Below are 27,139 nucleotides of genomic sequence, written 5' to 3'. Positions count from 1 at the left end.
GTTAAACCCTTCTTTTATGAAATGGGGAGATGTTTATCTTCATAGGAATATTTATCTGTATTTCTATCTCTCTATTTCTAATCTTACTTCATGGGATAAATATTACATATATAGATACATTGTATAAATGTGTATTTTAGATATATTTTATACATAATATATTTTATATATAAAGTATAAAATATATATATATTATAAATATATAAAATATCCTATAAATACATTTGTTTATGATATATATAATACATGTGATAATATAGAATACATTTATACAATATAAATTATCTATTTATTTATTGTGAGTACTGCTTCGTCTTTCCTACCCACAGTGCTTCTGTCAGCACTACCATGTATTGATTCATAAAATACCTTTACTATCTTATCTGTTGCTATGTCATCATATACAATATTGCATCTGGATATATTTTTCTAGGAAGTGAGATGTGACCATGGGCTTTACCCATAGCATTCACTAGACTTACTCATGCTCCGTAACCCAGATACAGCTCACTGATAGAGTGGTGGAATGGCCTGGTGAATGCTTTGCTTTTGTACTAACTGGGAGGCGAACACCTTGCAAGTTTAAGATGCTATCTATTTGATGCCGTACATATCTTAATCCAGTGGCCAATATATAATGCCCTCTGTCCTGTGGTAAGAATACATGAACCCAAGGTAGAAAAAGTCACTTTAACTACAGGACTAAATCATTTACTAAGGAAATCTATGGTTCCTATTCTTGTGACCTTTGGTTTAGTAGGTTCAGAGGTCCTACTGCCACAGAGAAGAATGTTTCCAAAGGGAACATAGCTGAGACTGGCCTCTGACCAGTTTGGTCTCCCCATATCATGGACTAGCAGACAGAGAAGGGCTTGCCTCTGACATTTGTGGGGACTAAGGCAAGAGTAAAAATTGAAGCCTGTAATCCATATGTTGAAATATTTGAAAGTTATAAATCAAAGTAAGATCTTGAGTACGGTATATTCTATCCTTCTTTGTAGATAAATATGTGTTGTTTCCTCTTTTTCTCTAGTGCCTTATTATGAATTTTTAGAAACTTTGCTTGTTCTGGTCAAACCAAGTATGTCCATAGGGGTAAAGTCCCTTGACCCGTGAGCTCCTTCTAAACGCCTATGTTTGTGGTATCACTTGATCATTGTTCTATAGAGCTGTTAACTAGCTTCATTTCCACATATTCCAAAATTTTATGGCACTTTGTGTTAGAGAAAATAGGAAAATCTAAGACTCCGTAAAGATGCTCTTTTCTTTATACAGGTAAAATGAAACATTGAAAATAAATTTAACAATAAAGAGAGTAGCTGCAGTGTTAGACAAATTGACTAGTAGTGGAGAATAATTTTGAAAAAGAGTATCGACGTTTTGGAGAAGGTTAACTAACCTTTTAACCAGAATAACAGTGTTAGGGTGATGTGAAAGATATTAGAAAAAGTCAAGGGCTTTACAATGTTTGGAATCAAGCACTCTGTTGCCAGTTATGATTATATGAATGATTCTCACCCTCTACAATTTGATAAACAGGTAATAAAAATTGATGACACATGAAACTAAGAAAAAAGGGGTTTTCGTACTCTTCCTTAGCTTTTCAAAAGAGATGAAGTATAAACTGATTATCTTCCGTGAAAAGGGAAGCAAATTTCTTAGGTACTTGTAAAATTTTCAAGATGGAAAAGAATCTTATAGATACCTGAATAGAAGAGACACTCAAAAACTCAAAGCTGAGTAAATTATTTTCAATGTAAATGTCACCTTAAAATACAATGATGAAAATTTACAAACAAAATGAAAACTACCAGGAGATCAAATTGGTTCTCCTGCTCTCTTATGTGCTTTAGAATTTTAGAATGTTTTGCATTAACTTTGTCTCCAAACTTTAAGTAGAATGCGGAATAGTTTAGAGAAAGTTGACGAATGTGATTTTTTTTTTTGGAGGGGGAAGGCAGATGAGAAAAAGGTCCTAAGAGGAAATATCAAAGGGATTGCGTCTTTGAGCCTTAGAAACAGAAAGCCAAGGGGTGATTTTTTTGTTGAGTTTGTGTACATGTAAAGTTCATTGAAAGGGATGTTGAAAATAATTTGTATTTCATTCAGTTATAAAAAGTAAAAGAAATGGTCTTAAATTAGGGAAGGCAGACTTTTACTTAGATATGAAGAAGGATTCTATCACAATTTGAATGATAATATGCAGGATATTTTAACTAGGGAGACTTACCTCTCAATATTTTTAGATTGAAAATGAAATTCATGTAAATGATTGTTTAGATTCTCACCCCTAGGAGATGTCTGTAGTTCCCTTTCAGCTTGATAATTTTATTATTTGGACTCTCACCTACCAATATTTCCTTCATCTATGAAGGATTAAATGTCTAGGAATCTGTTTCTGGAGATTGATCAATTCTACATGGGTCAAGAAAAAGGATTAATCACAATAAAATGCAAAGGACTAGGCCTTTTGTTTTATATATTGGATATTTAATTAGTTAAAATGAATGGTTAAAATTACTGTGTTTAAGAAAAAACATTTAAAAACTTTCTCTGAGCACAACTACTCTATAACAGAAACGGCTGCATAACGCAATCAACCAGGAGGTTGATTGTAGGTATTTGATGACTTCTAGGTGAATAAACTTCATACTCTGGTGTTTCCATCTAGAATCCTATGTATGACTATTGCTCAGGGTGGAAAACTAGATCTTGACTATGCCTCAAGTGAATTTAAAACTATGACTTGTCAGTTTCACACATCAACCTGTGACATTCTATATTCTCCAATATTTGGTTGCGCATTTCTCTTCCTTTTAGTACTTCTAGGGAAAATTTATTTTTAACTTCTTCAAACATTCTTATTTCCAGTACTCCTTCCAGGATAACTAAAGAACACTCAGTGTTGTTCTTTTAGGGTCCATATTTATAGATCTTTCTCCTTTAAACTCACTTTTCCTCAAATTCCAAGTTCTTATGTAGTGGACGGGGATTCGAGAGCCAAAACGCAGATAAATTCACAGCTAGATGTGTATAACTGATAAGACTTAGGAAGAAAGTTTTCCAAGAGACTGAGTGCTTAAAAGACACCTGCAGACAGTACTGTAAGTTGTTTATAATTATAGGGTTTCTGAAGAGTGGATCCAGAAAGTAACGCAAATCATACCTCATATACTGTCTCTTGCTTAAAGTGGACTTTGTCTTTTTTCTCTTTGTCATTATACACATACTTTCCTTTTTTGTTAGTAAATCATTACAAATATAATTGAAATTACTCGTCTTCTCAGATTCCTCTTTCCCTTCCCAGAGAAAATCATTATTCTGAGGTTGTTGGATATCGTTCTTGTTCAAACTTTTATACTTATACTGTTATATATGTATTTATATTTAATAATATTTAATATTTATTGAGTGTTTTTGAAATTTAGAAAAATTATATCACTTTACATATTTTATAATTTAATGTTTTCCATTTGATATTATATTTTTGAGATTTTTTTCTGTGATGACAAACATAAATCTGATTCACTCAGTTTGCTTTCCAAATAATTCTTTCCATTGTATTAAGTTATAATAATTTACTTATATACAACCTCATTGTGGATATATAGGCTATTTCCACTACCAAAGGCATTAAAGAGAAAGAATTAACTGGATTTGGTGACATGTATTATTTCACGTTCTCAGTTCTGTAGACTAATTTTCTCCATTTTACAGATGAGAAAAAGGCTCAGAGATGAAATGTGTGTTACCCAAGGTCACCAAGTAATTAGGTGACAGAATGTGAAATATGGTTTTTCAGATACTGAACGCTGTACTCATTTCATTATCCCATGGAGCTTCTTTAAAAAATAATAGAATTGCTATAAGATGTTGTGAGAGCTAAAATAGAGATAAATTCAAAGAATGGCACAATCATATGCAGAATCTGTCTTTAAGGTGAGGTCTCAGATGGAGTCTAGGGTCCCTGCACTCTCACTGAGATTGATGGTCAACCTCAAAATATTTTGACTCAACTGGGGCACTCAAGCTTTCTGCTGAGGACCTGTTATGTCCTCCAGCACTCTTCTAGGCACTTTGGAGCTTATAAAGAAATGTGATAGGTAGAATAACCCTATAATACATTTGGAGAGTTAAAATGAAACACTAGAAGCAGAAAACTACTCAGGTTGGAGGAGTCAAGAGTGATTTCATGAAGAAGGTAGAACTTGAATACAAGCACCATTATGGAGGCTTCTAAGTGGTTAGCTCATACTTGATCCTCTTCAGGGGTCTCAGTTCCCTCTGGAGAAAGAAAGGTTGAGTGAAACAGAGTAAACTGGCCTTTAATAATATGAGTCTATCCAAAAACCATCTGTCCCAAATAAGAGTATTTGCCTGAACAATTAGAATAGGAACAAATGTTTTAACAAACTACTAAGTTTCCCGGGACACTGAGGTATAATAATTAGTTGATAGACAGTTGTCAGGGAATGATTAATCATGGAGGCCAAGGCAGCAGTTAGCAGTATGTCAATAAGTGGCAGTCGTCAGCTATAAGAAGGACTCGTCCTTCCCCCAACAATTTCTATCATCATCCTGCGACATGTTTTTGTCCATGTTGTATCCTCGGAAGTCACAGATAAATGAAAGGAAGCAGGGAATTGGATAGAGGATTGATCTTAGAGTCAGTGGACTTGCGATCTAGCAAAAGCTCTTACACAAAGTAAATTTACAGTTTTGGTTAAGTTATTTAACACATTTGGATATTTATTTTCTGATCTATAATGACTAGAGATTTTTCTAAATCAGGGATATTGAGTTTACCAGTATGTCCCTAAGTTGATATCATTGATTTCAGTCTCTGTGACTAAATTGAAGACTTCCTTTTAATCCTATTCCTGCTTTTGGTTTTCCTTCAGACAAATTTTTACTTTCCTGAATTCCTCTGACTCTTGACTTTCTTTCCTTACAAAGTTAGTCTCTGACCTAGGCAAATACATTTTATTTACCCTTTGAGCAAATATCTACTTATGATTCTAAATTTTTGATACATTGGATTGAACAAGACAGATGTGGTCCATAACTTTATGGGGCTTGCAGCCCAGTTGGGAAGGAAAAATTAAACCAATAATAAACTACATATGTGCTAAATACTATCAAGAAATACAGTGTTCTTTGAGAGCAAATCAATTAAACTTATACAAGACTGTTTAATTTCTATCACTAAGAAAATGTGAATATTATATTACTCATAATTACTTTTTGAAATATATTTTCTAATATGGAAGTTCAATGCTCCCTAAAGGTCAATAGTATTTTATTTTCTTATTCATTCATTCATTATGTCTCATGGATTGATTGCTGTTATGGGTAAGTGAAATAAAGAGAAGCAAACAATATTTACTGAAAATTTGATATAGCCATATGATTAAGATACATTATTTTACTAATTACAACTTCGTAAATAAATAAACTGAGGCTCTAAGAGTTGAAGTAACGTGCCCAGATCAACCTGTCAGTATAAATCTCATTAATCTAAATCTAAAACCCATTTCTTCTTACTAAGCTTTGTTGTTTCTCTAACTAAGAGTAAATAATTACAGGAGAATGTGGTCAGTCCTTATATAGACATTTGTACAAAATGGTTTCCACTATGTTGTGATGTATTTCACGTTTTAAGCTTTTCAGATCATATGCTAAGTACCCTAAGACAGTGTTTCTCAAATTGCTTGTGTTAAAGGATAAGCCTTTTTCTTCAATTTCCATATTTCATGGACTAACATTTGTAAAAAACAAAACCAGAAACTTGGTTGTCACTATAATGTCAAATTGCTAGAGAAGTTTCTAAATACTCACTCTCAACTTCTGTATTAATATGATACAAATGGTAATAGACAATTCATGAAACTATATCTCTCTGTGGACCACTTTTTCATTGCTTCAGGGAGTCCAAATATGAATAAGTCATACTCCCTGTCTTCAAGAAGCTTATAGTCTACTTGGCGAGTTAGAACTGTATTCAGTTCACTATAATGCAAGGTATAGTAAAATGAATGCTAGTAATAATAAAGCAAGACTTCATAGATTTGGTAAACTCTTAAGTAATACTTAAGATGAATATGTTCCCAGAATTGGGGACTAGGAGGGAAGAGAAGAAGGTTCTGCCTGCTGGATGAAGTTTTATAGGCTTGGAAGAGATTGAAATAGTGATTAGCTCTATGTGACTCGGGCCAGATATTAGTTTTGAACCCCAAATCAAATGGTTTGGGGTTGAATTCCTATTGCTCATGTTGACCATCTTGTACCTCATGAATAGTATCATGGCCTCAATCCTGGAAGGAAGCAGAGGGGATTAAATGTAGAGACAACTTGGTGGCAGAGAGCAGTTCCACATGGCAGCCACCAATTTCTCTGTGATCACATTCCAGAGGCCATGAGCATATTAGGACAGTTTTAATGCTAAAGTAGAAATAGGCTTTCATAACTTCAACCTCTCAATTTATTAAAATAATTATCATAATTTACATTTTCAGGTAACAATACTGACAAAGTTAATGGATGGAGCAAATCACTCTGTGGTGGTGGAGTTTGTATTCCTGGGACTCACTAATTCCTGGGAGATCCAACTTCTCCTCTTTGTGTTTTCCTCCATATTTTATGTGGCAAGCATGATAGGAAACTCCCTCATTATACTCACTGTGACTTCTGACCCTCACTTACATTCCCCCATGTACTTTCTGTTGGCCAACCTCTCCTTCATTGACCTGGGAGTTTCTTCTGTCACTTCTCCTAAGATGATTTATGACCTTTTCAGAAAGCCTAGAGTCATCTCCTTTAGTGGCTGCATCACTCAAATCTTCTTCCTACATGTCATTGGTGGAGTCGAGATGGTGCTGCTCATAGCCATGGCCTTTGACAGATATGTTGCCATATGTAAGCCTCTCCACTATCTGACCATCATGAGCCCAAGAATGTGCATCTTCTTTTTAGTGGCTGCTTGGATGACTGGCCTTATCCACTCCATAGTTCAATTGGCTTTTGTGGTAAACTTACCCTTCTGTGGTCCAAATGTGTTGGACAGCTTTTACTGTGACCTGCCTTGGTTCATCAAACTTGCCTGCACAGACACTGACCGACTAGAGTCCATGGTCACAGCCAACAGTGGGTTCATCTCTGTTGGCTCCTTCTTCATACTGGTCATTTCCTATATCGTCATCATTCTCACTGTTCACAAACGCTATTCAGCTGGTTCATCCAAGGCTCTGTCTACACTGTCAGCTCACATCACTGTGGTAGTCCTGTTTTTCGGTCCTTTGATATTTTTCTATACTTGGCCATCTCCCTCTACACATCTGGATAAGTTTCTGGCCATCTTTGATGCAGTTCTCACTCCTTTCCTGAATCCTATCATTTACACATTCAGGAATCAAGAAATGAAGGTGGCAATGAGGAGACTGTGCAGACAGCTAGTGAATTACAGGAAGATCTCTTAAGTGATGCCTGTATTATGAAGAGCCTTCATTGATTATTGACATTCATTATTGATGGTCAAACTCAGAGAGAAGTTCGTGTTTGTCCTACCTTGGTTCGATTTTACACGCCGATATTGAGTCTCTTTTGTCTTTCACTCAGGAGGGAGGGACATTCACTTTTACAAAGAGAGAGTTACATTTAAAACCAAAGATTATAGTAATCTTGGGCCTCAATTTCTAAGGAATAATATTTATAAGAAGTAATTTTTAGAAATACATAAAAGGTCAGGCTTCTTAAAGGCAACCAGAACAGAGAGAAATATCTCCCAGTTCACTCTAATTCAGTATGACTTCATCTTTACTGGACTATGCCTGTGAACACCCTGTTTCCAAAGATGGTCACACTCACAGGTGCTGTGGGTTAGGATTTCAGCATATCTATTTGGCGGACACAAATCAACCCACAACAGTAGTGTAGGTAGTATAGGTATCTGAGAACAATAATGGTTGTAGCATAGCTACCTATCAATCAGAGTGAAAATATATTTAAAATATATACTGGAAGGAATTTTAGCTCTGTCGTAGTCAATTAACTATATTTTTAAAATAACAGAGCAGATAAAGTTAGCATAAGGCACAAAAAATTGTGCTTGTGAGCTAAAGAATATCTGCTAACTAGGAAGATTACAGAAGGTAAAGCATAACATTTACTGCCTTTAGTCAAAAGCAGAATGAATGTACTAGGATAAATTTGTCATGTTATTCTAACCGAGAGAAAAACAAATTCTAGTCTTGCTTCAATATAGTATTTGGTGGTAAAGCATTCCTAAGTTTTTAAAAATAAACCCTTGAAAGCTGAGCTGTGCAAACTTTGCTAAAATGTTAACATATATCATTACTTCTTTTCAGACTCATTATTTGAAGATATATGTACAACTTTAGCCAGGGCAAATAAAATTTATTTCTTGAACCTTCTGCAGCCTTGTAGCTCCATTAGGTTTTGTCTTTTACTCTCCTCTTTTAGATGCTGGAATAACTAGACATTTTATCTTAGGATAAATCTATCCTTTTTTCCCCCATCATAAAAAAAAGAAAACCCATCCTAATACCTTGCACAGTCAATCGTGGTTTTTGACTATAATTACTTCTAGTACAGTCTCAATCACCTATTTTATGACTTTAACCAAAGTTACTAACGTTTATTTCACAGACAATATTCTGTTAAAAAAAGAAAAAGAGTCTGACAGTAGTTTAAGTGGTAAAAACTGATTTGAATCAGGAATTATTGCAATAGGGGAAAAGAGATCTCAGTATAGAATGGGGCTCAATTCTCAATCTGATTAGAACAAGCAGGAATTGATAGCCAAAGAGCATTGGGGGGACGGGGTTGGTGGATGGAAATTGCTAGGAGGAGACATTAAGGGTAGGGAGAATTTTTCTAAACTGACCTAACAGGATTCTTGCTAAGGACAGCCCATGGTGATCAGATATCAGGAATATGGGTTTAGGAATTTTATCAGATATCAAAGGTGGGGGTTTCTCTCTAAACCGACTTAGCAGGGTTGATGGTAAAACTGAGCTATGCAAGCCCAGCAAGGATGGGCCCCAGGTTGACACCTAGTGGAGAAGAGAGCTCAGAGGAGCCTGACTAACATTTGGTCAAGGAGAGTCTTTGTCAACCTAAAGGTGGTAATTGAAAATTGTCTGTCATATAATTATTTTAGTAGATTGACAACGCTCAGGAACACTCAAAATATAACCCCCTACTGGCACAGACTTGGTATTTACACCTTTTTAAAGGGAGTAAATGTTATTCTTAAAGTAGCCAAGATGAACACATTTACTAACATATCCAAAATTAGAGACACTCTATGAAACTATATGTAAAGTGATACACACACCATAACCAATGTTTCAATACTTAATCTTATTTAAAAATTATCTAATGAATATCCCACTAATTACTTTATTAAAACTAAACCAAAATCTTAAAATAACTAAGAATCTTACAAGTTATATTTCAGTGGACTCACTATAAAACTGTCAGAGTTATAATTCCAATTGATTGAACACATAATTTTACATTTTGCATAATTTTAAATTCTTGCTTTATACTCTTTTCTTGTAAGATCAGGGAGAAGACCTACAGCTATTTTATAAAAAAGTTATAAAACCAGTCTTTTGTCCCAGAATTTATTTTGATTATTTGAATTTGGTTTCTTGTATAAAAATGGTCTGAGTCATAATTTCTATGAGAAAGTTTTTCTGAAAAAGATGGCATGAATAAAACAGAAGTTCAATTTTCTTTATTTTTAAGGAATTTGTGAAATATTAGATTCAAGACAGCACTTATCAACCTCCAGAAAGCCATACTAACAGAACTCCTTCAAGAGGCTTTAGATTTAATTTATTAATATATCATTGAAGTAGGAAAATATTTCACACTCATACACTGAGAAGAAAAGGCTCCTCAACTACAGAAACACAGTCACACATAAAACTACTAGGTTCAGTTCTAGAATTTCAGCTAAGGATCAAGACTTAGGTTTACCAAAAAACTAAAAGTATAGGCTAATACACAAAATCTCACACTGGATCACAAATGGAACTTCTATCTCCTTCCAATGGAAATAAGACAAACAGATTGAAAAGAAAATCCAACTAACAAGTCAAATTCTCTATCATCTCTCATCTGATAGAAAATAGGTCCCCACCAGCCCAAGAGAGATTACCAAATGATCAGATCCTGGAACCAAGTTCACAATCTCTGTTGCCACCAATGAGGAAGAACCTATCAGCACTGTGTGAACCAGGATTGGAACCAAACTTGGCCAAGAACCAGAAACAAAACAAATAAACAAAACATCACCAAAGCATAAAACACAAAACAGAGATCAGAGTGTCAGTGAAGATAACGTTTTAGTGCTGCTTGGGATTCAATATGGGAACCAAGAGTCATGCCTGGGCTTAAACATCCCTTGAGGTACATTCCTTGGGAAACAGTTTATTGGCTCCAAAAAGTAAGTCCACTTGGATATCTTGATGGGACCTTCAGAGCAGTCAAAGTATAATTTTCAAAAAGCTAAAAACATAACTCATATAAAAGGATCATGTGTCAATTACTTATTTAACTCACTAATGAGGATACCAACAATAGGGTAAGCTGGTTCCAATCAAGTTTTGATGGAATCAGTTACTAAGACAGACTGGATCCCCCTGTAAGTGTTCCTCATGACCTCTTGATTTCATCAATTCCATGATTCTGACTTGGCCCAGTGTTTTATAAATAGGCTGAGGCACAGTGACCACTTCAGATCTTATAAGAGACAACACCTAAGAAAAGCTCAAGTCAGATTACCTCTTATTTATAAAAATATTTGATACCTTTGTAAATTAGATTTCCCTCATTTCCTCCATTTTAATGGGGCATTTTCTTCCAGTGGGACCCTAACTGATACAATTATTTGATATACAAGACATAGAAGCAGTCTATATTTTAAGACATTTAAGAAGTTTAAAATAAAGAAGTCAGAATGAATAATGTCAAACTTTTCTATTAATCAGGGAAATTCAAATTAAAAAATTCTCTAGCCTGAAAGCACATATGTTGTATGAGACAAGATATAATTTACAAGACCTAGGCTGGAAAGTTTCTTGGCTTTGTGCATAGTGTGGCATTCTAGTCTTGGAACCCAGAAAAATGGCCCAAATGATGTGACAGTTAGAGTGTAAGTTTATTGACTAAGATATTGTTGAGATATTCCTGGGTTCATAAGGGATAGATGCCCTATAATGATGACATCCAGTGCTCCTCTGATCTGGTAGTTACACTCCTTACTGGTCAGAGCTCCACCAACTCAGCAGAAAGGAAGGCATCAATAAGCTGTGTCCATTTGGTAATGTAAATTATCCTTTGCTCTAATTGGTAAGTATCTCCTATGACTAGATATCTGAATGTATTCTTTCCATTGACCAATTAAACAGTGGTGGTCATGAACTTTCATGTGGTCCTGGGACTATTTAACAGTATATATTTAAAAATGAAACTATGCATACAGTGTTTCCTAGAAACTCCACTTTTCGTTATATATCCTATGGAAACACTAGCACACATGTATAAGAAGACATGTAAAAATATTTGTTGTTGCCCAAACATTTGGAAAAACCCAAATGTCCACTAATGGGAGAGAGTTAAACTGTTCTGATGGCTATTCTCTACTTGCCCTTCCATATCTAATTTTCATCATGTCCACTCTGCTCTGTGCCCTGTAAAACCAAACTTTATGCACTGAACCAACTAGTAGCTGTTGCCCTCTGGCTTCTGCTTGAGTGTAGCTAATGGAGGCTATACAGGGATTTGGAGGATAAGAAGAAAGTGAAATCGGGATATTTATTCCCTCACTTCCTCCCTTCTGAGCTTTGTGTTGGCAATTACTGCACCCAATTCTTCCATCAAAGCCCTCAGCTCTTTTTAGTAGCCTTCTACTGCTACAGTTCTTTCTCTGGTTTATGGTCGTGTTCCCTCCCATTTCCCTTCAGCTTTGGGGTTAGTAATGGCTCCCTGTTGTTGCTAGTCCTGGATACTTTACCATTCTTTCTTGGTTTCCTTTAATATTGCTTATACCTTTGTACATTAGATTTTCCTCATTTACTTCATTTGAATGTGAAATTTTTTCCTGGTGGTATCCTAGCTTAAGTATTTGTACAAAAAGAAGTCTCAAGAAACAGATCCTCAAAATGGTACTCTGGGAATGGTTGGCTCACATTTTGAGGAATACCTGTATATCTTCGTCACCTGGAAGATACTGGACTTTGATCATATGTGGCAGACAGTTACACTACAGTTACTCAAATCATCACGTGTTTGTACAGAATGAAGTTCAAGTGAAACGCAAGGCATGTAACACACATACAACTAAATATCCGCCACTTGACATTCCAACACCTTACCCTTTTTGCTGGTGGAGCAGCACCTCCATTCAAGTCTGAATGAACCAGCCTTTCCTTGCATAAAAACATAGTTTTGGCTTTACCTGAGCAGTTCTCTTTAGGACCATAACAAGAGTTAAGTCCCAACATAATCTGGACAGAGAAGTACAAGGACTGCTCTGGTAATGTACAGTTTTAACTAAAAGAATTTTAGGATCTTGCTAATATTGATTAGAGTCTGGGAAACATGTATGTGAATGCATCATAAGATTATTAGGCTGACAAAGGCAAAATATGAGACGAAATTGGGCAGAATTTGTTGACTTCCTTTCAACAAAGTTGGTTCATCTACTACCATTGCTGAGTCCCAACATGCCAATGGCTGAAAGCAATTTGGCACCATTCCTTGGGGAGATTAGCTAACTACTTGGTAGCACATTGATTACATTGGACCTCTTTTATCATGGAAGATGCAATGATTTATCCTATCAGGAATAGATAGATATTTCACAATGGATTTACCTTACTAGTCAGCTGTCATGGCTTCATACTGTATCATTTACCTAAACCAGAACTATGTTTTTGGCATTCCCTTCCATGTGTATTTCCATATTAGGGTTCACCACAAGAAACGTTTATGTGAAATGAAGAAAATGGAAGTGAAACAGTAGCAATTTTTGGTCTGAAGGCCAGTATAGGGCAAGTAGCATTACAACTCATTCATGTTACTGGCTCACCTTGCTGGTGTGGGACAGCAACTTGGCTCTGCAGCTCCTCTAGCTCCTACTGTATCTTCACCTTCAGTTCCTCCACGTCCTGGGCCTGGTGTAAGTGCATCTTTATGATGAAGGGCATCAGCTTATTCAGTAGGTCACCTGCATCTTCAAAATTGGAAGCAATGGGAGACAGACACAATTCTAGCTTGTCCTTGGTCTCCTCCACTTCCTGTCCATTTTCCCTACCAGACTGCTGGTTCTGTAGGCTTCAGGCCTAGCATGAGGTTCAGTGGCAGCAGTCATACATAGATTGCTTAACAGTTTCCACCATTGCATAAAGTCTAATCTCTATAAGTAATCCCTTATTCTAAATCACTCATAGTGGTTCTACTTCTCTGACCAAACTTTGAGTGATACACCCTCAAAATGTCTGTCAGCCTCCTCATTTGCAGATTTGTAGAATGCCTTATCAATTACCATGTTATCTCCCCAACATTGTATCTGACCAGGGGACACATTTTACAGCAAATGAAGTATAATTATGAATTTAACACACACGGAGGTCATTAGTCTAGCTACATGCTCTATCATTTACAATTGACTGACTTGATAGATTAGTGGAATGGCCTGCTGGGGTGCAGTTACAACACTAGCTGGGGCACCACACCATGGGATGATGACATGCTGTACTACAGGATACATTATAAGCCTCTGATAAGCTGCAGAAGCATGTTGTGTCATTTTCCTGTTCACACTTCCTGTTGGATCACTCTCTTCTGCAGTTATAGCTTTTACTTGTGGTCCTAGAAACCACTCCTTCACCATCTCTCTGTAGCTCCAGGGATGATAACAGCTCACTGCTCTTGCCAGCTTTGGGTTCCTTTACAGTCCTTTGTTGGTTCTCATAACCATGCCCAAACTCTTGTATATAATTCTTTCCATCAACTCTCTTCAATTACCCATTTCAATATGACATCTCTACCCAACTGGACTTAATACCTTGAAATATCTGTAAAACAATGAAAAGAAATAAACTAGACACATGTGCATTACGTAGGTAAACAGATGTAAATGTAAAGCATAAACAAGTTCTGGAAGAATACATACGACATGATGTTTACCTTTAGGAAGAGAGTAGCGCCCTGGGTTAAGGGTCATTATCTTAAGGGTTAAGGGTCTTTGGCCTTATTTGTAATGTTCTAATTTTTAAAATGAGAATATATTCATGTGCTTTCTGTACAATTAAAAATTATTTTGTAAGTTAAAAATATCAATCAATGATTTTTCCTGCTATCAAGTCATTCTGTGAGATTTTGTTTTCAAAGTATGATTTGTACATATTAAAAATTAATATTTTATTAACTCTAATATATTATACACTTTTTTCCATTTAAAATGAAACAGATGATTACATTGTTTGAAATATCTCTGTTTCAGACTACTCCAGGGGTTAAGGATAATATACCCCTGAGCTGACTGATTATAGGTCTGTTTCATAAGGCATATGCTCTATGTTCATAGGTACTTGAAAGGGAGTTTGTAGGTCATGGACATGAATGGCCTTTGGGGAGACATTGGGAGAGGTCAGGATTTTAGCTTTGGTCTAATTTTATCCTACATATTTCAGTTTTTCTCAGTTCAATAAATATGTATAGAGATCTATTACGTGACAGAAAATGTGCAAGGCACTGGAGATATACAGAGAAAAATAAGAAAACATCCCTGCCATTGAGGAGCTTCTACTCTGTAGGACATTGAGAGAGAAACAGTTTCAATGTCATGAGATAAGTGTGGTGATAAAAGTATGCATAGATGCCATGGGAGTACAAAGAAGAGCATAGAGTAGAACAGTGGTTTTCAACAGTAGCTGTGCAACAGAATTACCTGTGGTGCTTTCGAAAAATACTGAGAATCTTGGCCCATCTTTCAGAGATTTTAATTTAATTGGTCTGGGGTGGGCACAATATTTTTTAAAAGTTCTCTGTCTCTTCTCCTACCACTCTTTACCCTGCAGGTAATATTCCATAAGTACTAAATTACTACAGTTTCTCAAACATGCCAAACATGCCATATCTCATGCTGCAGGCTGTTAATTCCTGCTGAAATGTCTTCCCAGGCACCCTCATCCCCATCCGCCATTCCTCTTTCAAGCTCTTAAGTCTCTACTCAAATGCTACTTCCCCTGGGAAGTCTTCTCAGATACCCCCAGATAGATTTAGGAGTTCTCGTTTCTATGTTCCTACCCACTGCATTGAACATGCATTAGTACAGCTATTATCCACTTTAGATGAAAATGTTTTGTTTGCATGGATATGTCTCCTCACTGGGCTCTAAACACCTTGTCTAGGACTAGCACATGGGAAATGGTCAAAAATGGATTGAATGAATAAACTCCATGTCTAAATCCTAGCTTTCAAGGGACTTACAATCTAATGGACTTTTTTTTTTCTAATGGCTTTAGGTGTCATTTTAGAGATTGTACATTGTATACCATTTTTGGTAACACATTATCATTTTATTAGATATATTCCTTCCTTCTGTAATATTTATTTTGAAAGCATTTCAAACATACTACAAAGATGAAAGAATTTTTTAGTGAATACCTGCATATCCCCCACTTAGATTCTACCATTAACTCACTGGAGAGAGTCTACCAATCTGAAGACAGTCTCTTCAATAAATAATCCTGAGAAATTGGATATTCATGTGTAAAAGAATGAAATTAGGCTCCTATCTTATACCACTCACAGCAATTAACTTGAAATGGATTAAAGACTTAAATGTAAGACCTGAAACCATAAAACTCCTATAAGAAAACATAGGGAAAAAACTTCTTAACATGGGTTTTGGCAATGATTTTTTGGACATGACACCCAAAGCACAAGCAACAAAAGCAAAAAATATACTAGTGGGGCTATATCAAACTAAAAAGCTTCTGTACAGCAAAGAAAACAATCAACAAAACATAATGGCAACCTACAGAATGAGAGAAAATATTTATAAACCACATATCTGATAAGGGGTTAATATCCAAAATATATAAGAAACTCATACAATTCAAAATCCAAATAATCCAATTTAAAAATGGGCAAAGGACCTGAGTAAATATTTTTCCAAAGAAGATATTCAAATGGACAACAAGTACATGAAAAGATGCTCAACATCACTAATCATCAGGGAAATGCAAATCAAAACCACAATTAGGTATCACCTCATACCTGTTAGAATGACTATTATCAAAAAGACAATAGAACACGTACTTTTGCACTGTTGGTGGGAATGTAAATTGATGTAGCCACTACAAAACCAGTATGAAGATTCTTCAAAAACTTAAAACTAGAACTAACCAACAATCCAGCAACTCCACTTTTGAATATATATTTGAAGGTAATGAAATCACTATCTCAAAGAGATATCTATATCCCCATGTTCATTGCAGCATTATTTATAATCGCTAAGACATGGAGACCACTTAAGCGTGCATCGACAGATGAATGGAAGAAGAAGATGTGGTTTATATACACAATGGGATAGTATTCAGCCATGAGAAAGAAGGAAATCTTGCCATTTGTGACAATATAGATGAACTTTGAGGGTATTATGTTAAGTGAAATAAATCAGACGGAGAAAGACAAACACTGTATGATCTCACTTATATTTGGCATCTAAAAAAACCCCAAACTCATAGAAACAAAGAACAGATTGGTGGTTACCAGAGGTGAAGGGTAGGGGTGGGTGAAATGGGTAAAAGTGGTCAAAAGGTATAAATTTCCAGTTGTAAGATAAATAAGTTCTGAGTATTTAATGCACAGGCATGGTGACTATAGTTAGCAATACTGTATTGTGTATTTGAAAGTTACTAAGAGAGAAGATCCTAAAAGTTCTCATCACAAGAAAAAAAATTGTATGTGAAGTAATGGATGTTAATTAAACTTAGTGTTGTAATCATTTCACAATAAATACATATATCAAATCATTATGTTGTACATCTTAAACTTATACAATGTTATGTGTCAATTATATCTCAATAAAACTGGCAAAAACAAGCTTTATCATACATATATCCATCTAGCTGTGTATCAGTACATTTTTGACGCATTTCAAAGTGAATTGTGGACATCTGTTTCCTTCATTTTAATCAATATAATCATTCATTCTTAAACATTTATTGAGGGTCTACTCTGTGCTGGACGTTATTTCTTATCTATGGAAGGAGTCCCTTTTGAAAAGGGATTATTCAATGGGATGATTCTCTTATAAAGTAAATCTTTCATTGATTTTATTTTTATGCCTATTTTCTTGCTGGGTTTGCTTGGGTGGAGATTCTGAAAGTGCCGAAAAGATATGGAATAATTGATAGGCGCTGGGTGTCAATCCTAAGAGGCTTCTGGAAAAGGAGAGCTTTGAGCAGATTTTGAATTTGAAAAGAGGAATGGCTCTCTCCTGCATCCAGGCCTTGTCTGCTGTTCCTTCTGCTAGAAATATTCTTCATGTCTCTCTGTCCCCCATACTGGCACCTCCTCATCCTTCAGATCTCAGTTACTTTGACCACCCAACGTGAACAACAGTCCATCCTGTCAATCTCTCCCATGCTATTTTCTTTAATGTGAAAGAAGTTCAAGCAATTTCTCCTGCCTATTCAGCATTAAATTTGCTTAAGCTGATTGAAATTTATAGTGAAAGCCACATGATTCTGATTAAATGTCTTCACACCCCCCGGGAATTCTGCCTCATTTGAAACCACCAGTGATTGAGTCAGAATTGACAGGTAAAATTGTCAAAGGTGATGCTCTTAAAGCATCCAGTCTCAGTTTTGTTTCCTCTCCAGTGACTCATTACAAGATTTTTCTTTCACTTGCTCTTATCAAACTATTGGTTTTGAGGGGCAATTCCCCTGACCACATCAGCTAAGTTAGCAAACCCAGGTCTCCTCAGCAGCACCTGGTCACTATTCTCCAGTGCTGTGTATTAATTACCTTTTTAAATTCTTTCAGCTTTTTATATGGTAGCAGTGGCACAAGCAGAAGCTCAATCACTATGGTTTTCTAGTTTGCTGAAGATGTTGTGGTCTGGGAACTGGTAGGTAGAAAGATGAAAAGTGAAGATAACGATAGAAAAAAAAATGGACTTGATCTATTAAACTCAGTTTCAGAAAAATAGTCTTAGTAGCAGAATATCCATTTGTAGACATCAAATAGATTCTTGCTTGTGGTTTGGAAGGTTATAATGTAGGCAAGAAGGAATAGATCACATTAGGGAGTATATAAGGGGCTGTAGATTGTGGAGAAAGGCAAACAACTGACTTTGACTTTTCCTGGTCCTAGACGTGTGTATTAGATTTCCAGGGTGAAATTAAAGCTATGGAGGAGAGCCACGGTCAGCACACATTGTTGTTGATTTGGCAAGGGATTTGGGGGTTCAAATGATGACTTAGAAAAGGATTTATTTACTTTTTATCTCATAAATCTTTTTCATTACAGTGGAGGGACATTGATAACCCACGAAAGGTAGAAGTCAAGACAACTTGCTCTGTTTTATTTTTGTATTTACATAAAAGTTTAAAAAGGAAGAAATCCACTAGAGACTAGTTTTCTGTGGTATTTCTTGGTATTAAAATCAAATGATGCACATGGAATTTGGAGAAGGATTGACTGGTAAACTGTCTTTCTGAGATGCACTTCACTTCTAATTATGCATGTCTAATTATATATCTACCATCATTTTCACCTGTGGTGTAGAAAAAAATGCTTTAGTGGTATTAAAGGGGAATTAACTCTTCTGCTATGATCTATTTTTATTTGGCATTTAGTTGTTTTTTTTCACTCCTTCTCTAGTTTTGGCCACCACAATGTCAAATAGATTTAGATAAGGTTCAGAGAAAACAACAAATTTAGGAATCCAGGAGTATGGAAATTGATCTTAAGAGGAAAGGTGAAAGGAGGGGACAACTTAATTTGGTTGCTTAATTCAAGCACAGTAAGGGTGTACCTATAAGAGTTCTTGATAACATATTTATTTCACTTTCACGGAGCATAGACAAGTGGATATAGGCTTAAAATAAAGAACTAGAAAGTTTAGTTGGAAGCAGGGAGGAAGTTTTGAACTGTCAAATTGATAAAGCATAAGAATGGCCAAACAAGAGAGATACTGAATTCTCAAATAGTATGTCTTAGAAAATTTAGATATGCCATAGATGTATTAAATGTGCTGAACCAGAAGTTCACTTCATGTACTTACTGGTTTATTTTGATGGGGTTTATTAGTAGGATAGTCATTCTTTTTGTTTCTTGAACTATAAACTTTAAAATGATAATAATCTCTTCTGGGAGACTGACCAAATTCATGTAAATCTACAAAACAAACGTTGGTGTTCAGAGAGCAAATGTTAAAGGGTCATTGTAACTTTAATGGCCTTTAATTAAGAAAAGTAACAGAAACTACATTATGGGAAAAGCAACAATAAGGTCTAATTAGCTATTTGGCTGAATAATTTATCTGGATGAGGATCTAGCACATGGAATAATAAGGCACTACAGTGCAAAAGAAGTTGACCACGAGTTACCATGATGAACCAGTGTATAGATCAGGATGGGAAGAACTGGAATTTGTCATCAATTCAGCAAAATAGATTTTTGGGGGAGCCCTATGTTTGTTTTTTAACAAAAATTTTTGATCATTTTTAATTGAGGTTATTATTACTTCTCTACAGTAATTTTTGAAGCTCAGACCTTTGGTGGTTTATATGACAAACAAAGGTTGGCCATAGTTAAAATAGATAATATTCCACTAAATCTAACTGGATATTAGATTATGTACTGATTTACTCACACAGCAGTTAATATAGGTCCCTTATTGTTACATTTCTTTTGCTTACATCATTTCATTTATTGATACTCCAGTGCTGTTTTCTCTTAAATTCTAGATTGAAGCATATCTTCCTTCAGCTTTTGGAGAGTGTTGATGGAATATCACGGTTCTTTATGTATTTTTAATGCTAGCGCTCAAGGAATCGTTTGAATACTGCTGTAAATACTTTTTCCCTCCTCACTCAGTCCTATAAAACTTTGAGTATAGGAGTTCTTTACCTATTGGCTATGGGTGGAAGTGGGAATTTGTAATTTCCTTTTTGCTAAGATTTCTGATAATCAGTAGGTTTCAATGACAGCAGCGTTGTTTTACTATAGTCTTGACAATTATTAGCTCTTTAATTTCAGAGCTAAATATTTCTCAATGTTTAATTCACCCTGGCTATATACTATAAAGAGATGTTACATAGGAGGAACTTCTTCTCTGCCTAACTTAAAGATGCATGGTAAGCTTCTCAAATAGAGATACAACTGATACTTGGTTGTAATATTCCAATATTCGTCTCTCTGTGTCTTCAGTTGAGTGCACGCAGACGTCTATCACAGTTCTAGATGTCTTGGAATGATAAACGCACACAACACGGAATGACTTCCCTGTACCATTTGCCATTCGTTGCAGTATAAGCAGCTAATATACTCTTTATGAATATATCTGAATCTTTGCTCAAGTGCAATCTGGTCTGCCCTTGGTTAGTTGGTCAATGTAGCCAACCACAGCAAGGAGACATTTTGTGTCTTGGACACTTGCAGGCCTGAAAATGACTAAGTTGAGATTTTTCTAACTAGTGGTAGAAATTAATATTTCTCTTGCTTTAGTATTTTGCTCTTTATTTACCTTTTTGGATGTTTTTTGGTTGATAATTTGGACACATTGTCTAGCGAGGCCAATAACTTAGATTTTTTAAAAAATAAGGTGAATATTTTGCCCTCTTCACTCAAAACTTCCTGCTAGGTTATGACAGCATTTTCAGCCTACACCACTATTTGTGCTATTGAGTTCCATAGCTTTCCACTTTCTGTGTGAGATATTACTTTTTATTTCCCTCAGACCCCCTTCTTAAAGCTTCAAATGCCTCTTTGTTCTAGAATCCTTACTAAATTTGGTAACTAATTGTATATTTGTTCTATCAGTACCTTTCATAACTTTGTAGATTTGGCATATTTTTTGTTTATTTTCACATGAACCCTCCACACTGCTGTGTACTATTTCTGAGTCTCCAAATGGCCAGGGTTATTTATAGCCCTGGAAATTTCACCATGCATCATCTCGATGTATCCAGAATATAACCACTCCTCACTACCTCTACCCTTCTCACTCTGATTTAAGTCACCATCATCTCTTGCTTGGATTATTGCAATAGCTTCTAATAATCTCCCTGGTTCTATCTTTGAGGCCCAGAAGTTTATTCACAATGCAGCAGCCAAAGTGATCCTTTAACAGTGTAAGCCAGATTTTGTTGTTCCCCTGCTCAAAATCCAGTTGCTTTTTCCCTTATATTTATGTCAGTTCCTTGTTGATGGTAAAACAATTCTGAGTTAAATAAATTATTTATGAACATAGTGAAATTATGTTATATACATATAGCTCAGCTGTTAGATAATGTATATTTAATAACATGGAAAGTTGCTCAAGAAGATTAATAAGTGAAAAAGGAGGTAACGAAACAAGATTTAAAATTTGATCTATTTTTAAAATAATGGAAGTATATAAGCCAAAATATTAATAGTGATATTTCTCCCTGGGGGGTGGATATAGGTGGTTTTTTATTATCTTCTTGCACTTATCAGTAATTTTTATATTTTTTGTAACTAATGCTGTAATAATGAAAGAAGCTACTAAAATAGTCAAATAACATAAAAAATCTGTTAATTCTCAGTATTTTTCATAGATTTTTGATGTTGACAAAGGCATTTTGCTAGCCTACGTAAACCATAATCACTGGTGGTAATTTATTTGCCTTATACTTGACCTCTAAAAGAATTCTAATGACCATTATTTTTAGTTTCAAAATTGTATTGCCTTTTTCTTAGTGTGTCTTTGGTGAATCCAGAGATCATTATACATTTTATCATCCTCCCTGAAAGGAAAGTATATCTGAGTGGTCTACAGATCCTTCATTCATTGAATGAGTTTGGGTCAACCTCTGAGTTTGGTACCACTGGGGATACTAGAATGCTTTCACAAGCAATTGCTGTACCCTTTAAAAATGGAGCTTATAATGGCAATCCCTAATTCTCTGCATAATTCATGAGGAAATACTTTGGACTGGTTGATTCCAGTTTTAACCTTGGGTAGTTACTGTTCAAAATAAGAGTGAGACCAACTGGAGCTGTCATCAAGAATTTCCTGCAGGCTGATTTAGAGGCAAACACTGAAAGCCAGTCATACAAATGAAAGTTAAATCCTCTTACCTTTTTTATAGAGCAGGGAGTAATAGTATCAAGTCTTTACAAAAGTGCTTGCACCTGTAATACTTCCCTCAAAGGGGACTTTGGAAGAGTTCAAAAAGGTCATTGCAGAATGCCAAAATTAGTTTCCAACATCAAAAAAAGAATATTGACAATGATATGGATGTAAATTTCATGAAGATAATCTCTGGAATTTCCACGATAACCTGTCTTGTAGCCCTAGATGATTTAAAGTAGAATCTTGCTATGATTCTATGTGAGCTCATCCACCATAGTAAGAAAAAAGTTGGCCATCATTCTAAATCAAACTTCCAGGAAAATTTTAGAAAAATAACTTTGAACACCTCTAATACATGCCTCATCTTCCAAGAATAAAATCCTGCAAAACTCTCAAGATTGGACATATGTGGGATCCAAAATCTCATAGCCCATTTGAATGCTTCCAAATTGACTTCCTATTATTACACCCTGCAAGGCGATATGAATATATATATATATATATATGTATGTATTTTTTATGCTTGTTTTCAGAATAGTCAAAGTCTTTCTCTGTTAAAAGATCTATGGCTTTGACACGGGCGAAAATTTACTGTTTCATCTTTCCCACCTGGTGAATCACGAGACTCTCATTAAAGAGCTCTGTAAGATATTATCCCTTACACAAAAACTCCACTATCCACACTGTCTCCAATCTTCTGGCCTAATAGAAAAGACAAATGGAATTCTCAAGTTAAAATTAGTCAAACTTTCAGAAGTATTTGAACTTCCCTGGCTGATAGTCTCTCTCTATAGGTTAGTAACAGGCCAATCTGTGCATCTAAGAATATCATCTGATCTTAGACTCCACTCTGTTGCAAACAGATATGTCCAAATACTACAAGGAACTCATGTAATACACTCAGTCTTATCAACAGGTATGAATATTTTTTTCCTCATCCTCCCAAGAAACCGTTGTAGGACCTAATAACTTGGAGAATTTCCCAGAGCATCACTGATTTACTTTTTATGGATCCATCCAAGTAGAGATTCCTCTAGGGGGATTATTAATTGGAAGACATGGACAGAAATTTGTATTAACCTTAGCCAAAGTTATAAATGACTCTGACAGCTCTTGAGGCTCAATAGACAAGTCTACACATTTTAGCCTGTGTTTTAATAGACAACCAAATAGCTTAGGACTTTCTATTAGCTAAGTAAGTTAGGCCTGTGTTACTGCCTACATTTTTTGTTGCACTTTGATAAATATATGAGACAGATGGAACAATTAATCTCTAAACTGAAAACAAAAAAAAAAAGTTCTACCTGGCTCACTAAGGTGGGTATATAGATTCAGGGACATGTAATTTTATCCTGAGTTTCGTAATTTTAAATGATTTCTCTGAAGCATTCTGCAATGTTTAATCATTATTCTGCTCTTCAATTTCTGTACATTGTAACTGCAAGTAATTTCCAAAGTTGTAAATGCTGCTATTTAGCTACTGTCATATCACATCATCCAAAAACCCATCATTTGACAAAAGGAGCATGGAGATCAGTCCCTAATTGGACTTCAAACTGTTGTTTCTGTGACAATGATGCCATCTAGAGATCCTGACAATGATGTAGATCAGGAGTGAGGCTACTTTTTTTCTGACCCTCGGTTTGGCCAAAGCATAGTTATCAGTTATGCAAGACTGAGAACTGGAACAACCATCTCCATCAATTGTGTCACTACAATCAGTGAATATCTTGTGATTCACATAACACTTCCTTCTTCGCCCAAAACCTTGTCATGCCTGCATCAACTAGCCTTAAGACATCAACCGATCCAAAGATTTGTCTTTTTTCTGATAGTCTGCTTCAAGAACTTGTGAAGTCAACCCATAAGCCAAATAAAACCAGGCTCTCACTTCCCCTAATTAAGTCCTATTTTAAAATTGTTTGTGTTGTCCCTTGCTGCAGTAAGTCAATAATACTATTTACTAACAATATGGCAGATTTCTTTATTTGAGGAGGATATTTCCATATAAAAATCTTTCAATATATTAATGGGTGCTTTAGAATACTTTATTTAGGAATTTCCTAAACTTAGAATTTAAAAAAAAATTACCATATTTTTTCTAGTATTATAAACTAAAATACTTAGTATAAAAAGTCCCCAAATGTGCAAACTTTTAACATTTGTAATGTGAATTTTAAAAGTCATCTTGACTTTAGAAACTATGGGAGTGGGTGGCTATTTGTTTCACTTTCTCAGATCAGAAACCATGGTGCCAGCAGCCTTAAATCAAAATTCAAATGAAGCTAGACACTTTTTTCTGGCATGTGTCTGCAGTTTATTCTTTGTCTCTTATTTTTATTTGATCTCTAACCCTAAAGAATCAATTTGAGTCTTGTCACTGAGGTAAGAGAATGCTTCTATCTTTTATTGAAATTAGTTACCACTCAGTAAGTTTTTAGTTTTTTTAATACCGCAAACCTGAAACCCTCAAGCTAATGATCTTAATGAATAACTCGATTTGTGATAACATGATTCAATTAGTTTTAAGACCTTTAAAATGCAGTATACTCAAAATCCAGCAATTACCCTAGAATTACAAAATGCATCCAGGCTTTTTTAAAAACAAACAAACCTTTTCACCAATTCGCGTAAACATTCTGTCTAGCTACATTACATTCATATAATTATCTTTCAAAGAAAAGTTAATATTTTTCCCTTAAAGTGTACTCCTATTCTAAAAAGGGAAAAAATATAATCAAAACAGAGCACTTTCCAGCTCCATTCTTACCACTTCCCATCAATAGCCTTGGCATTTATCCAATTTCCTTTGCCAGAAGAGAATTTTTGTTGATTTTAAAGCTAAAATGAGAAAGATTTTGTCAGTTAGTTTACGTTGTTAAGTCAGTCATGTCTGGTTAGAAGCCAAATGATGATGTATTTGGTAATTTAGTTTTACCATTTTTGTTCTCCCTCATGTCAGCTATTCCTTTCTATATTTTCAATATATTCAAATATTAGTTACTCTATATTCTCTGACTTTTTATCTTATTTCTGTGTTTTATCTGTATGAACCGTACATACTGCTGCACTCCTACTGGGTTTTAACTTTCTAGAGGTCACAAGTTACAAATGGGAAGAAATAACCCTCAAGTAAGATATTTATTACTTGTGATTTGCTAGGCTAGTGGGAAAGGAAAAGGAGAGAAAATTGTGATTATAAACAGTTATTCCTATAGCTGCACCAAGCTCCAAAGACAGAGAATTCCATTATTTTTTCTAGCAAGAGAAAGATCGAGAGGAAAAAATAAAGAAACTTTTCTTGTCCAGATTTACATTTTTATAATCTGTTCTACAGTTTTTCTGATAAGATTCTTACACTTTCTGTATATGCACAGTTTTTTTTATGACTTTTAATTTGATTATTTTTTCCTGATAATCTGGCAATGTTATGTAAGTGCATTGTTTAATAATTATATCCATGTCTGGAGCAAAACAGTTTTACATTTCAAAAATTTGTGACTTGACAGTTCTTTATAGGGATAGCTCTTTCTAGACAGCCTCCTCCTCCCACTTAAATATTACATTCTGCTTGTACAGCAAGAGTGTCTGAGGTGAAGGCACTGCAAAACACATTGACAATGTTTCTGTTTATCTCTGTGATATCGGGGTCAAATAGAGAAACTCGATTCACATGGGGTCGGCCTCAGGACTCAACTGAGTGTAACTTGATTTCATGCAGAAGGCACTCAAACCAAATCACCTTGGGACAGCATTTTCAATACTGCAGACCAGTTTCTTTGCAGTGAAGCAGTTAGATTTGGCCAATGGATGCCCCAGAGGAGAATTTTCCTCTCCTTTCAACATCATTTGACGGCGCTGGAGGAAAGACAGGCTTCTCTACCTCAATCTAATCAGGTCTTGGTCTTGGTAACAGGGAAATATTTTCTGTTAGGAAAAATTGAGAATGACTTGGAAATGGGCAAAGAGATTATTGCGTGCCCTTTCAATGGAATACTGGGCATTGTCCAGGGGATCCTCTGGGATTATGTGGTTCTTTAGAAATATGGGCCTTTGTCTTCGAATGGGCTATTTTACAACCCTATAGAGATAGAAATTAACTTGTAGGAAACTGATAACAATGTACATATTTCCTGTTCAGAGCAACGGAAATGATTTCTATTCATGACAGTGCAAATACATTTTGTCCAATAGAGAATATAATTCTCTGTAAGTCAAATCCCCATTTGAACTGGTTTTAACATCTTACTATTCCCTCATTAATTAACGACTTTGTATGAGCATCATGATTTTAATTTTTTGAAAATTATCTTGGCCAACTAGCCCTGCAGACACCTGTGTAGACCTGAATGAGCGACACGACCTAGACTCTGGAACCTCACTTGAAGTGGAACACCAACAGCTAACTCAGTAGGTTAGTGCTTACCTAACCCATCTACCGGGATACTGCCAACCAATCAGCAAAATTCAGAAACTTTGTTTTCCCAAAATGGGACAGAGTTAGATCATAGACTTTGGCTTTAACAGACTTACTCCTTTTCTCCACTTTTCCTTCAAATTACCAATCTTTGATTTTTCAGTCTGTTGCTGGATTGGATTTAATAAAATGTTTCCATTCAACACTTTTTTCAGTCTCTTAATTCTTATTTATTTTTTTGCCACATGAACAAAATGGAAACTGAGTCTAGTTAGAGGCAAAGGCAAGTTAAAGACAAAGGCTTTATTCATGACTACTACAGTAGCAACTCCCTGAACAAATTTTAGTTA

At 35.3% G+C, this 27,139-nt stretch overlaps 1 protein-coding gene and 1 long non-coding RNA gene across 3 annotated transcripts in view; both read left to right on the top strand.

Moving 5' to 3' along the window:
* Window positions 1-27,139, top strand: part of LOC147917508 (uncharacterized) — a 77,218-nt gene that overhangs the window by 20,505 nt on the left and 29,574 nt on the right. For both annotated transcript variants that reach the window (XR_015550060.1, XR_015550059.1), the window contains exon 2: window positions 26,696-26,786. This is a non-coding gene — a long non-coding RNA (uncharacterized LOC147917508). The remainder of the gene's footprint in view (window positions 1-26,695; window positions 26,787-27,139) is intronic.
* Window positions 6,528-8,011, top strand: LOC101393599 (olfactory receptor 4F3/4F16/4F29-like). Its single transcript, XM_004421344.3, has one exon. The coding sequence runs from the start codon at window positions 6,537-6,539 to the stop codon at window positions 7,473-7,475; it is 939 nt and encodes a 312-aa protein (XP_004421401.1). The 5' UTR covers window positions 6,528-6,536; the 3' UTR covers window positions 7,476-8,011.

This window comes from Ceratotherium simum, chromosome 3 (assembly GCF_057802395.1).
Source record: "Ceratotherium simum simum isolate JZ-2026a chromosome 3, ASM5780239v1, whole genome shotgun sequence".
Classification (NCBI taxonomy): domain Eukaryota; kingdom Metazoa; phylum Chordata; class Mammalia; order Perissodactyla; family Rhinocerotidae; genus Ceratotherium; species Ceratotherium simum.
The sequence above is the reverse complement of the archived record's forward strand: the minus strand, read 5'-3'. Positions and strand labels throughout refer to the sequence as shown.